The 14,346-nt window shown below is 34.2% G+C and overlaps 2 protein-coding genes across 2 annotated transcripts; both read left to right on the plus strand.

Moving 5' to 3' along the window:
• The first annotated feature begins 2,643 nt into the window (after positions 1–2,643).
• On the plus strand, positions 2,644–3,634 carry PDE334 (ATPase, F0 complex, subunit B/B', bacterial/chloroplast). The gene has a single exon (XM_079055256.1). The coding sequence runs from the start codon at positions 2,813–2,815 to the stop codon at positions 3,470–3,472; it is 660 nt and encodes a 219-aa protein (XP_078911382.1). The 5' UTR covers positions 2,644–2,812; the 3' UTR covers positions 3,473–3,634.
• Positions 3,635–9,088: 5,454 nt separating this feature from the next.
• LOC145119527 (uncharacterized) lies at positions 9,089–13,478 on the plus strand. Its single transcript, XM_079055192.1, has 19 exons — positions 9,089–9,219; positions 9,301–9,457; positions 9,568–9,639; positions 9,749–9,820; positions 9,916–9,987; positions 10,086–10,157; positions 10,590–10,661; positions 10,780–10,851; positions 10,937–11,008; positions 11,149–11,220; positions 11,363–11,434; positions 11,535–11,606; positions 11,696–11,764; positions 11,842–11,907; positions 11,987–12,031; positions 12,121–12,185; positions 12,265–12,647; positions 12,724–12,919; positions 13,014–13,478. The coding sequence occupies exons 1-19, from the start codon at positions 9,135–9,137 to the stop codon at positions 13,196–13,198; spliced, it is 1,971 nt and encodes a 656-aa protein (XP_078911318.1). The 5' UTR covers positions 9,089–9,134; the 3' UTR covers positions 13,199–13,478.
• Positions 13,479–14,346: the final 868 nt, after the last annotated feature.

Below are 14,346 nucleotides of genomic sequence, written 5' to 3' on the forward strand. Positions count from 1 at the left end.
TATGGAAAACTAGTTAAAAAATCCTTTCGAACTTATTTAATGTGATGTGATTATAACATCACATTAAAAAAAATAAGTTTGTTTAGACCATCCACAACGAAAAAACACAATTCACAAAAGATTTTTAATGTCATGTTATAATCACGTCACCGACCCAACATGCTTAGTAATGCCCAATATGAGAGTTTTTCTATAGGTCCTAGAATGTCAACTAACAAGCTAGAAAATGATGAATCAGCAAAATAATATGATATGTGAAAAAGTTATAGTCATAAAATGTGTTTATTAAGACTAATAGTGTGGACAACTAATTAAGGGGTGTTATCACATCCAAAAATTGTCACCTCACATGCTATGTCATTGTGGTGTTATAACACCAAATGGAGGAAATAGACAACTAGTTATAACATCTTTAACTTTCCATGTCATCATTTCTTTTATTATTTTTTTTCGATTTAATTTTTATTTTTTAAACAAAATTAATTAATTAATTAAAACATGTTATTTAAATAAAACCTATTTTTTAATTAAACATTTAAAAAACATTACGAAAACATAACATTTATAAAAAAAATTTCTTTTTACCACTAATTTATTCGCTTTCATTTCCATCATACATAAAATCAGCTAAATCCTCTCGAAGTTGTCTGTGTTTTCGTGCGTTTTGAACATCTACGACCCTATGTAAATATTCCGTTGTCCTGGGTTGAAATTGCATGTGTCTGGGCTCCGAAGCCGAATATTCCGCAATGTTTCGTCATTTATCTTCAACCATCATGTTATGCATTATGATACATGCATACATAATATCTTGTAGAACGTCTAACTGAAATGGCCGTGCTGCATGCTCAACTATGTGTCATTTCGACTTCAGAACTCCAAAAGCACGTTTCACATCCTTACATGCTCCTTCTTGTTTTCTCTTGAAATTTTTTTCTCTTGGTGTTATTGGGTGTCGAAACGCCTTCACGAATGTGGAATATGCTGGATATATTCTATCCATAAGGTAATACCCAAACTTGTACTCATTTCCATTTACTATGAAAGGAGCATCTGGTGCCTTCCCTGACAAAATATCGTCGAAAATTGGTGACTGATCAAGAACGTTCACGTCGTTATTCGAACCCGCAACCCCGAAAAAAGCATGTCAAATCTATAAATCTTGGGACGTAACAGCCTCCAATACCAACGAAGGCGTTTCATGCTGACCACTTGCGTACTGGCCTTTCCACGCCACGGGACAATTTCTCCAGTTCCCGTGTGTGCAATCAATGCTTCCTAGCATACCCGGAAAACCATGTTTTTCTTTGTGCACCGCATATAGTTGTTATATATCATTCAACGAAGGTTTACGCAAATAAACGTCACCGAAGGTTTCGACAACATCCCTCGCTAATCTATACAAACTTTCTCTTGCAGTTCTCTCAGACATCTCATATAGTCGTCAATCGAATCAGGCGACTCTCTCATTGCCATAAGCTTAATTGCAGCAACATATTTTTGTAACCCTGTGAATCATCGTTTACCTCTAGCGTCATATCTCATTTGGAAAAATTCATACCTAAACGTATATTTAATATATAAAAATTATATTTGAAAGAAGCAATGTATTAAAATAATATAAAAGCTATATTAGAAAAAAACAATACCTGCTTTCCAACGCGTTGGCTATCCGAACAAATACATTTTTCCGCAACCGAAACCTTCTTTTGAAATCGCGTGGCTGGTAGACACAATCATCCCCAAAATAACCGTGAACTAAACGTCTCTGCCCTTCTTCGTGATCTATGTTTAACGTTGCGCGCCTCGTTAATAAAGGAGTCGGAGCTGGTTGCATTAGCACGTTCGTGCAATACTCGTACATCATAGTGACAAATATATCATCGTCGTCACTATCATCGAACGGATTCATTTTTTCTTTTGTGGAATGTCTTGAAAATATATGAAAAAGAGAGAGAAAAGTGGTGAATAGAGAGAAAAATTGTGATTTTTATATGGAATGTAGAGAAAAATTATGATTATATAGGTAAAGTTTTTTTTTTAAACAATGTTACCGTTAATCAACGGTATAAAATAAATAATTAAAAAAAAGACGCGTTATCGTCTGTTGCAACGAAAACGAAAGACCACGTAACGACTGAAAACGAAAGGGGGGGGGGTGTTTCGCGTGATAACGCCGTTGAGGCGCATGCCATGTCACAAAAACGGCTGTGGGCGTTGCCCACACCGTTCAGTCTAAGAAGCTCATTGGAAAAACTTTGTTTTGAAAAAATTTCTCCAATATTAGGCTTTTTGTTGGAAAAAATTTCTATCATGGATGCTCTTATAATCAAACTTATAGTCTTAATATATTTAAGGCATTTTTTTACTTAACTCAAACTTAATGTCCAAACAAAATCAAAATATAAACAATCATCTATATATTTTCTATATTAAATGTTTAACTATTAAGGTGTAGCAAGAAATCGTTAAGGTGTACATGTATGCAAATTTTGAAAACATACACTACTATTTTAGTGGATTAAATTTTGAATAAATGTGAAATTATGTGGTGAAAAAATAAAGCTTGCAACCTTTGTGACAATTTTGGACATCGAGAGCTAGTTTTGATTTTTTTTGTTGGCAATTGGGAACCTCATATCATTTTGTGTGGCATAGAACGAGATAAGCTTTTTCCCTCAAATCGATCAATCTTCCTCTCATCATCATCAATTCATCACCACCTTCTTCCAATCTCTCTACACTCGCACCACAACCAGATCTGTCAACCATTTCACCATTCTTCACCGCCATTGTTATCCTCTAATCGACCATGGCCAACGTGATCATGGCCTCCTCCAAAACCCTAATCACATCTCCCCCAACCCCTAAATCCAAACACCAACCACTACCACAACCTCCCGTCTCCCTTCCTCTCATCTCCACCACCACCAAACCCCTAATCTCCCTCTCCCTCACTCCCAAATCCCTCGCCGCCGCAGCCCTCGTAGCCGCCTCCGTCGCCGCGACTCCCTTCCCCTCCTTAGCAGTCGAGATCGAAAAGGCCCAACTTTTTGACTTCGATCTCACGCTTCCGATCATCGCCGCGGAGTTTCTTTTCCTCATGTTCGCTCTCGACAAAGTATACTACTCCCCCTTGGGGAATTTTATGGACAGCAGAGATAAGGAAATTAAAGAGAAGCTGAGCAGTGTGAAGGATACTTCGAGTGAAGTGAAGCAATTGGAGGAGCAGGCGGCGGCGATTATGAGAGCAGCGAGGGCGGAGATATCGGCGGCGTTGAACAAGATGAAGAAGGAGACGGCGTTGGAGGTGGATGCGAAGCTGGCGGAGGGGAGGAAGAAGGTGGAGGCGGAGTTGCAGGAGGCGTTGGCGAGTTTGGAGAAGCAAAAGGAAGATACGATCAAGTCGCTTGATTCTCAGATTGCGGCTCTTAGTCAGGAAATTGTCAACAAGGTCCTTCCAGTTCAATAATTTACATATCAGTCCTTTAAATTTGAAAAAGAAAAGGTCACTAGAATCACGTAAAATAACAGAAACTTGTTTATATTTTGGATGATTCGGACTCGGGTTATTACATGTGTGATGAAGTTATTGTTAATTGTGAAATAATATTTCTTATAATTTTTGCTTCAATCTATTAAATCTTAGAAGCGATAGTGTTATTAGAGAATAAACAATCCATCGAGGAAGAATGAAGCGATTTCATGGTGAGTGAAAATGAGATACTAAAGAGCAACAACAGGACTACGAACCCTTGCAAGACACTATTAGACACAATATCCCGATTACCTTCTAATGTTAAACCATCTCCGATCCATAAGTGAAGCTTTTAATGTAAAAACTAATCTTTTTAATTTCTTTTTGAGGTTTGGTGTTTAAAATGGTGGAAACCATTAATTTCAATGATGAATTGGGATTTAAGATGTTAAATGATGTTTTGTTTACTATGGGATAATCTCAATCAATGAAAACCGTTAAAATTGGTTCCTAAAGTGCTCAAGAAGGTTGGGTGCACGAAATGGGATACAAACTTTGAGTTCTCACAAGTTTGATATATCAAACCAAGTGATACAACATGCATGGAAGATCATTCAGCCCTTGCGTAGCCACTTGAACCCTTGGGGAAAAGATGTCACATGTACGACCTTTGTAAACACTTTCACATCTTATCACATGGATTTAACATGATAAATAAGATCTTATTTGTAATAATGTTAAGTCCAATACAAATCCCCTTGAATTACGTAACCTAGTTGGGTAAGGCTCAGTAAGCATTATTGGAATGTACATAATGAGTTGATGTGTTCTTCTCGGTGTGGTACAAAGGAACAATGTGATTTGGTAAGGCCATTTCACAAAGTATGAATGCTTTGACATGCATTGGATTATTACACATAAACACATGCCATGCTTTACAAATGGTCTAATGTTTAAATATTTTGAAAACTATTTTAGATCTAAACCTATATAGGTCACGAGAAATTATTGTCTTACATATCTTATTTTATTTGACATGTATTAGAAGTTTATGATTGAAGTAACAGTGGACTTAGTTTCTTAGATGTGACTTTTGTGATAGCTAAATAATGAGACTTTGGGGTTAAACAAGGAGAGAACCATCCTAGATGTTACACTTGAACCTTGACATGTTGTCTGTGTTGATGTTTCTATACGACTTATTGATGTTTTGTAACCCCATATTGGAAAAGTTATATTGTATGCATATATGTTGGATCATACAAGAAATTTATGTACTGCTAATTATATGTGAGACTATGGAGGTCACACTACGAGTTACAAAAAGATCTATACATAATAATGTATTTAGTAGATAAATTATTATTTATCAACTAAAATAATTAAGTAAACAAATCAAATAAAGCCAAAATAACTAATTAGATATGTTGGGTTTACTTAACTAGTTGACTTGAAACCTTAAACATGTTTTGAAAAGCCTTACCAAGGGAGGAAATATGTTTATATGGATTACGCTCAATAAATGATCCCATGCATTCTCACAACTAGTCATTGGATTTCTCAAATGACAACACACACATACACAAAATCAACTTTGGACATAAACAACCCATCAACATTAACTTGAAGATCTTATGTTGGGTTGATATTATAGTTAACAATGAATCAATAATATTATGATTTATTTAAGTCGAAAGGAAGCTTAAAACACCCACCATGAAATTTTATAACCTAGAGGCATACTGTCGTGGTGTAACATCTTGTTTTTTGGGCTAAGAGTTTTGGACGTTTTGGTAAAGATAAAAGTTTCTTTATTTTAAAATAAAATAAATCGAAATGAAACAAATAAATAGATGTAAGTAAATGATTTTGTTTAATAACCCTAATAAACTTATTTTCTAAGCCAAAAATAGATTATGACAGAGTTTGGGTGTTAAAAGAAAAATTTTAAGGTTTAGGGGCTAAAAATGTCAATTTGTATAAACTTGTTTTTGACCTGCGAAATTGACCAAACAAGCATCCCGGACTAGATTTGCATGAGTTATGGTGGATTAGGACCAATTGTAAAGTAAAAGTAAGTTTTATTAAGTTTTTAGCCAAGTTAGGGACCAAGTATGAAAGAAATTTCAAATGAGGGCACTACAAGAATGACAAACGTCGCCGCTAAAGGTCAAGAATGTCACTGCTAAAGGTATTAGCGACAACATGTCACCGCTAAAGGTTCGCCACTGTTGGTTCGTCGCTATTGCTCCAACTGTCGCTGTTAGTGCCTTTCGTCGTCACTATAGGTGTATCGTCACTAATGCACTTTGTCGCCACTAATGCTTGACGTCGCCACTAATTGTATTTTTCTCTTTTTTTTTTTGTTTTTTTTAGTTTTTAACATTAAAAATACATAAAAACGATATAAAAATATAAAAACTGTTAGAAAATATAAATTGCAGAAAAATAGATCGAAACATTTAAATTTAACAATACGGCGTCCCAAAGTATTAATCCAAACATTAAGCGGAAGTTATGTTTTAAATGTAACAAAAGATTACATAAATCCTACAAGTTATGTCTTAATATAACAAAAGATTACATTAAGTGCAAGTTATTGTCACTCCCCATCAGTCTCATCGCTCCTCTCGTTCCCTCGTTCCCTCCGGTATTATTTCGTTACAAGTGGTCAGATCAATATATTTAGGGGAAAACCCCTAAGATAGGGTGGTCGGAGCCTTATGCCAATCTGGCAGACCCATAGGCTTAGATTTTTTGTTTGTTTGTTCAGTTGAGGGAATGTCACAAAAAACGATTTCTTCTTGTTCATTCGAATTCCACTTATGGAATTGGCATTTCTGGGTGTGTGGATCACCTTATTTGGTTTCCAATTATGATTTTAATTAAGGATGCATCAAAACTAAACCATTATTGCGATTCTCCAAACTTTTCTTTAAACGGTTTCGTTCATTCCCGCCGATTAGGTTTGGGGGGATATCAACATGAATATGGATGAAGAATTTATGTGTTGGATGTTATAAATTTGTTATGATACCACATGTTGCATTACAGTTCCATAACTTATAGATCACACATCACACAAGCACAATCGAATCACAATCAAATAGATCATGAAGCAATCATCGTTCTTGATTCACTTTGATTGTAATCCCTTCGGACATAAATCGCTTATCTCTTGTTCTTATGTTCTTATGGTATTGGCGAGGGAGAGAGGGAAAAAGAAAAAACGTCGATTATTAACTACTTGTTATCTCTCGAGTGACCTCCTATTTATAGTGGTGAATGATATTAGACCATAGCATGTACACCCACCACACCATGTAGTGGGCTGAGGTGGCTAGTGATGGGCACGGGGAACACCACACTTGGTGGTGTGTGGTGAAACCCCTCCCCCCCCCCCTGCAAAAGGTGATTCCACTTTACGTGTCTCCTTTTTTACCGTTGGAAGCAATAAATTTTGATTTTTTTTTCCTTTTTATCCATTAAACAACACTCCTTCCATTTTATACTACAACATAAGCACCCAGAATCTCTATATTCTTTATATATCAAATTTAAAATGTTATCATCATATTCTACTTTGTCGGATACGTTAGATTTGCAGGAATTGATGTTTTATCGTGAACGTAATGCAAAAAAAAAAACACTTATTTACAAGAAAACGAAGCCAAAAGTTCATGTTCAAAAACTAGAAAATATCATTTATAGAAAAATCGTGTAGCTGGACACAATCATCTTGAACAAGACTACTTTGCTGATGATGTCGTGTTCACTGAAAAATTTAGACGTCGGTTCCGGGTGAGGAAATAGTTATTCCTACAGAAAATTGATGACGTGAAAAATCGATTTTCATATTTTCAATTGAAATTGAATGCAAGAGACAGGCATGGTTGCTCTCAAATTCAAAATATACGACAATTCGTCAATTAGCATTAGACATGGGGTGGACTTATTGGATGAGTATTTGATGATGTCAGATCGAACGACACGAGAATGTCTTTACATGTTTGCTAAATTTGTAATTAGCCTCTTCCATGATCAGTATTGCCCAAACCTACAATTATCGACTTCCACCAATTGTATAAAACACATGAAAACAAGCATGGGTTCCCTAGAATGCTCGGTAGTATTGATTGTATGCACTAAGGGTGGGCAATGTGCCCTAATTCATGGCGTTGTGAATTCATGTGGGGTGATCAAAAACAACCGACGATAATGTTAGTAGTAGGAGCGTCACGTGATCTTTGGATACAACTTGCATTTTTTTGGTTCTTCTATGCTAACAACGATATCAATGTTTTAAACCAGTCATCGATTTTCAATGACATCTACCATGGAAAATTGTATGATGTGTCGTTTCAAGTGAATGGAACATCATATAAGTGTGGGTACTACTTTACTGATGAGATATCTTGAGTTAACTATATTTGTGAAGTTATTCTCATGTCCAAACAACGACAAACGATTAACGTTTATGGTGGTCCTAGAATCAGCTAGGAAGGATGTCGAACGAGCCTTTGGTGCTCTTAAGGGATGTTGACAGATACTTAAAGTTCCAGCACGGTTAGAAGATGTATGCATGCATCATATTGCATATATGGTTTTAGAAGATGCACGAAAACGATTTGTCACTACAATAAAAATAAAAATCTACTAATATTCGAAGGAATAGATATTGGTACGCCAAAGTACATGGCGAGCAGAAAGGAAATATATGACCGCATTTGATCACAACCTTCGTGCTGATTTAGTAAAACATATTTACAATACCCATCTAAATCTTTGTAGGTGACAATATTCGCGATGGCACTCCCTAACCAGGTTCATAATAATAAATGGTCATACGACCACACATAAATATAATTATTTCAACATTAATTACACTTATGAATAAAATAATGCGTATAACTGGGGTCAAAATCTCATGAAACAATCAAAATTTAGGTACATATGAAATGAGGTCCACACTAGAATTATGTTTTTGATGTCCCTTTTAGTATTTTCCCCCTTTTCCCCTTTACATTTCTGTAGACGTAGTTTTGTTTCTTGACTTTCTTCTTCCCCTCTACCTATCAAATTCTTTAGCCAACATCCACCATCTTTTTGATGAAATCCCCCAAAGAGAATTTCCTGTAACTTTTGTAGCTTTTGATAGCAACCAATCATCTGAATCTTTTGGTCCACTAACATGATTTCCAAGTCATCAAGTTTTTGTTCGCTTATAATCAAAACTTACAAAATCACCCATTTCATAATTTCTGTTCTTAAATTCTAAAAAGACAATTTTGACCACGACCCTTTACTAATCTAATCATGTATTATACTCTCTTCATAGGCCGGCAATCCGTATGATTTAGACCCAATTTAAAATTTCAAGATTAAAGTCAAGATTCAAACAAAAGTTTCACATCCTTAATTCTTTTCATATATTTCCCACTTGATGTTAACTAATATCATTCCCATCAAGAAACATGACTGAATTATTAAAGAAAGAAAGAAAAAAAAAAGATGATGATGATGATGATGTACACTTGACCTAGTAGTGTTTGTAACCCTGGACTTTTATGGTCACACAGTTGTACCTTATGCATTAAACATTATACTTCTCTTTACAATATATAAACATCAAGTAAAGCTTTTTCATTGCCTAATTATGGGGATTCTAAGCTTATGTTGTTTCTTGGTTTTCTCCATACATAAACTTGTTGATGCTCAAATAACGACTGAATCCAATGAAGGTTTGTATGTGTTTCATAATTTGACTTCATAATCATAACACAAGTTTTGATCTTTTTTTTAATTTATTGTTCTTTTTACAGTGATTGCTATAAAGAAAGTGATAGATTATTGGGGTTTGAGTTCAAAGGTAAACTTGTCAATTGACCCCTGCACTCGTGATGCATCTTGGGCTACAGAAAATGCAAACCCACGAATTGTTTGTGATTGTTCGAACAACATCTGCCACATAACTCACTTGTCAGTTCTTCATTTTTTTTTTGTATTTATGTTTTAAAATTAAATAAAAATTTAATGCTGCAAGTTGTAAAGAAAACGATTGTTTAAATTAAATTCAATTATTTTTGCAGGAAATTATATGCTTTGGATATATCTGGTGAACTCCCACAAGAACTTTTTCAACTTACTGAGCTTATCGACTTGTAAGAAACCAATAAATTTATTTATAAAGAAATTTAAAAAAAAATGATTTTTAAATTTTAACTGAAATGTATTTCTTTTTAACTTAAAATGACATAATTTATGCTACAGGAACCTCGGACAGAATGTATTGAATGGCTCTATCCCTAAAGAAATTGGAAGATTATTCAAAATGCAATATTTGTTAGTATATTTTAAAATTCTCTCAATATTATTATAATTCTGAATTTAATAATAATAACATGTCATTTTATTAATTATTTAATATTTATTATCAGGAGCCTTGGTATCAATAATTTTAGCGGTGTCGTGCCTATGGAGCTTGGGAATCTCACGGATTTGAAATCTTTGTTAGTATAAAAATCTTTAATTTATATTTTAATGACATAAAACATTAATTAATCATCCTTATTATTTATAATAATATATTTTTTTTTCTCTCATTCAGAAGCTTCAGTTCAAACAATTTCAATGGACCTTTGCCTATTGATTTAGGAAAGTTGACTTCCTTAGAGCAACTGTAAGTAAGAGTCTGCTTTGTATGAGTAAAGTGGCTATATGGATAATGATCTTTATCTCGTTAAAATGTTGTATATATAAGCTCTATTTTTGTATTTTTTAAACAGAATAAACTCTTTGAACCATAAAATAACCATTTTACTCTAATATTCCAAAAAAAAAAATTTGCAATGTTCATCGATTTTAATATTGAAGGAGCTGGGGATAAAAAAGAACGGCAAAAAAACAAATTTTACAATATTAGTTTTTTTGGCTTAACCTATTATTAAGTCATTCTATCAAGATTAAGTCAAAAAATAATAATAACGTATAACTATCCAGTTTACCCATTAGAAAACATACCCTAACTTTGTAAGCTACATATATATATTTTTTTAAATATATAATTTAGCTTACAAGTTTCTTTGTTTGATTTATGTTATTGTTGAATTAGGTACATAGACAGCAGTGGAGTGAGTGGACCATTTCCTCAAGAACTTTCAAACTTGAAATCACTTCATACGCTGTAATTAATTAATTCCAGAAACATTTGTTAACTTTTTATTATAATTTTTTTTTCATATCTTGAAAGGTTTTTTTTTTTTTTTTTTTTGTGTGTGTGTGTGTGTGTGTGTGTGTGACAGGTGGGCTTCTGACAATGGTTTTACTGGAAAGCTTCCTGAGTTTTTGGGAACTTTTACAAATCTAAAAACACTGTAAGCAAGATCACTTTAAGAAAATCATATATCTTTTGGTTATTAAAATTTGGTTCATGTAAATAAATTCTCATTGATGTTTTAGGAGACTTGAAGGAACATCTCTTGAAGGCCCAATTCCTAGTAGTTATGCAGCTTTGACAAAACTAGAAGATCTGTAAGATCATTTAGCAATTTTATAAAATTTCAGAAATAATTAGAGAATAAATACTGATTATATGATATGAAAATTAGAGAAAGACTAATAAACACTAATATAGTTCAATCTATTTGTTCATTTCTTTTGTTTTTTTATAGGAGAATTGGTGATCTAGGTGGTGAAGATTCGACACTTGATTTCTTAGTTAACTTCACAAGCCTTTCCATTCTGTATGACTTCACCATTCACTACCTTCTCATTTACTTTTGTTTTGATTATTAGTTCTTACATCTCTAAGTTAAATGACTAAAATGCCCTTTATTAGTTATAAAGTTTTGGAAATATTTAATGTAACTCAACCTTTGTGTATAGCTCCTTGAGAAGCTCAAGAGTTGGTGGCGAAATTCCTTCACAAATTGGCACTTTCGCCAACTTACAAATTCTGTAAGATACTGTTTCTTTTTTACTTAATGGACTTAACAAATACAGGACTTGAAGATAGACAGATATATAACTGTTTCTTTTTGACTTAATATGTTAAAAGGGACTTGAGCTTCAACAAATTAAAAGGCGCCATACCGGACTCTTTCCAAGATTCACAATCTTTGCATTTCTTGTAAGTATTTGGATTATTTTATTTTATTTTATTTTTAAATTAAAAGATTACAAATCTTCAATTAAAACACAATTTTATAAAAATTTTAGGTATCTTGGAAGCAATGACTTAAATGGGGTGATTCCACCGAATATCATAACTCCACAGCTCCGGGCATTGTAAGTTTTCATGTAAATTGACTATTTTGCCCTTCGATATTCATGTGTTTAATTTTTTTTTCTTCATCTTACAACAGAGATGTCTCCTTCAATTCCATCACTGGGAATTTGCCTGCTAATTTCACGAAAATTGGAAGATCAATGTGAGTTTCAACTTTCAAAAACATTTTAAAAAGTAAGAATCATTCAAACACTGCGTAAAATGTAACAGTTCATCTACAGGAATGCTGTAGGAACTTTGGTAAATGGAGATGGCTTGCTAGAAGGGTAAAATTTCATGGTGTTCTTCATCATCTTCATCTAATCCAATTTTCTTGAGATGTTTTCTGTCAAGAACTGATTATGAATCAGTGCAGGAAAACCTCTGAGATCTCACGTTGCCTGGTAACTGATAACCAGTGCACAGAGAAGGTTCCAGTCAGTAAGTTCCATGAACATCAAAAAGTCTCAGAAAATTTGAAGAATTCATATCAATTTTGACTTTATTTGAATGGCTGTAGATTCCTTTGCTGTAAAATGTGGTGGATCTTCAATGGTATCTACATATGGTGTTGCATTCGATGATGATTCAGAAACCCTAGGAGCTTCATCAGTCTACACAGGTTCGAACAACAGATGGGTAGTAAGCAACACAGGGAGTTTCATATCGAACCCTAATGGACCTCAATACACGACACAGACAGCTTCTCAAATCACAGCTACTTTAGATTCCGAGTTGTATAAAACAGCAAGAATCTCACCAAATTCGTTGAGGTATTACGGATTAGGATTGAGAAACGCGAAATACAATGTCGAACTCCATTTTTCTGAAATACAAATGGATGATGATTCAAGATCATCATGGAAAGGCCTCGGAAGACGCTTGTTCGATGTTTACATCCAGGTACATCGATTGATTACAGATTCAGATATTGTGTTTCATGTTTCTAACCTAATTTTGATGTAACAAAATTGAAAAGGGAGAAAGGGTTCTTCAAGATTTCAACATAAGAAACGAAGCACAGGGATCAAATAAAGCGTTGGTGAGATCATTTGAAGCGAACGTGACGAACACGATCATTGATGTTCATCTGGTGTGGGCTGGAAAGGGTACGTGTTGCATTCCGGTTCAAAGCACATTTGGCCCCTTGATCTCGGCTATACATGTTTCACAAGGTTAGTTTCCGGCCACCGGCGAACATTAGGGTTCATAGGTTCAAATGCCAATTTCTTCATTTCTTGTGGTATAATCTTTGTTTCGTTTTACTAGTATCTTCCCGTGGTGGTTCTTCCAACGATAAGAAGCAGGTCGGAAGGATCGTCGGAATAACACTCGGAGGTGTCGCCGGAATTTTCATAGCATGCTCTGTTTTTTACTTATGGTGGAAGAAGAAGACCCCAGAACATGTTCGTATCCTTACAGATTCGCCCAAGAAGAGCTTAACTTCCGTCTAGATGAACAAATCCTCCTTCTTGTGGCGTATGTTCTGCATTCTGCATGTTGAATCTGTTATCTGTGTATGCATTGTAGTAATATTAAAAATTGTGTGCGTCGTATAACGATTTAGCTAGATGTCAAGGACTAAATATGAAAAATAGTAAAAGTCTTGGGTCAAGGTTGACTTTCACTAGTGAGTTGCTATTTCACATTTCATTCTAGTTTTCTTTTGCCATTGTTGTAATCTCATTTCTCTCTTTGTATAGGTAAGAAATAATGATGCAACATTTGTGGTCATCTTGTTGGTTTCTCCCATTAAAATTTTCTTCTTAATTTATTGTTTGCTTACACAAGTACACAACAAAATGTTATAAGAGCCATATAGGGGAAGAGGATTTGGATTGAACAATGCAGTCCTTGACATAATGTGGGTTTGTGATTATGAACTGCAAACTGCACTATGAAAATTTCAAACGTTGTTAAGCGGAATGGCTTTGTGTGGTGTGAGCAATTTGGTGAACACCTCTAGTCTTTGAAGTGAAATTGAGTCTAGTGGTTGATTGAAGGGGTGAAGAAGTGGTTTGGTGACGACTAAATTAAGAATTTGCATATGGGTTTTGGATTAAGAAAATTTTATGTTCCAGCCTCTAAATCCAAAGCCACTACTTTATTTGACAAAAGAGAACCTACGGTGGCATTTTCTAACTCCTTTATGATGAACACAATTAATAAATGTTGTACAAATGATGGTTGTTTAGGCTATAAAAGGAGGTTCCAACCCTAGTTGTAAAGCATCCAAAACACAGAGAGTTAGCTATCATAACGCTTAAACAGAGAGTGTTAGAAAGATGGTTGGTTTGTTGCAAGGTTCTAAAAAACTTGTCATGACTCCGAGGCTTGTATTTGACGTCAAGTTTTAACAAAATGTCTCATTTAGTCATATATGTATATATTTATGAATAATAGTAGAAAATGCATATAAAAATATTCATTATATATAAAATTACCACTTTAAGTCATGCCTTACAAACGACATGACTTGTAAAAATTTAAGGTTTGACATTGTCGCCAAAACACGCCTAACGTTATTTAGAACATTGATTTTTTATGTAATATTTAGTATCAAAGTTAGTCCTCTTATTGTAATATTTAGGACATAGATGAA

The sequence above is a fragment of the Lactuca virosa genome, chromosome 6, assembly GCF_052849685.1.
Source record: "Lactuca virosa cultivar CGN04683 chromosome 6, Lactuca_virosa_CGN04683_v6, whole genome shotgun sequence".
Taxonomy (NCBI): domain Eukaryota; kingdom Viridiplantae; phylum Streptophyta; class Magnoliopsida; order Asterales; family Asteraceae; genus Lactuca; species Lactuca virosa.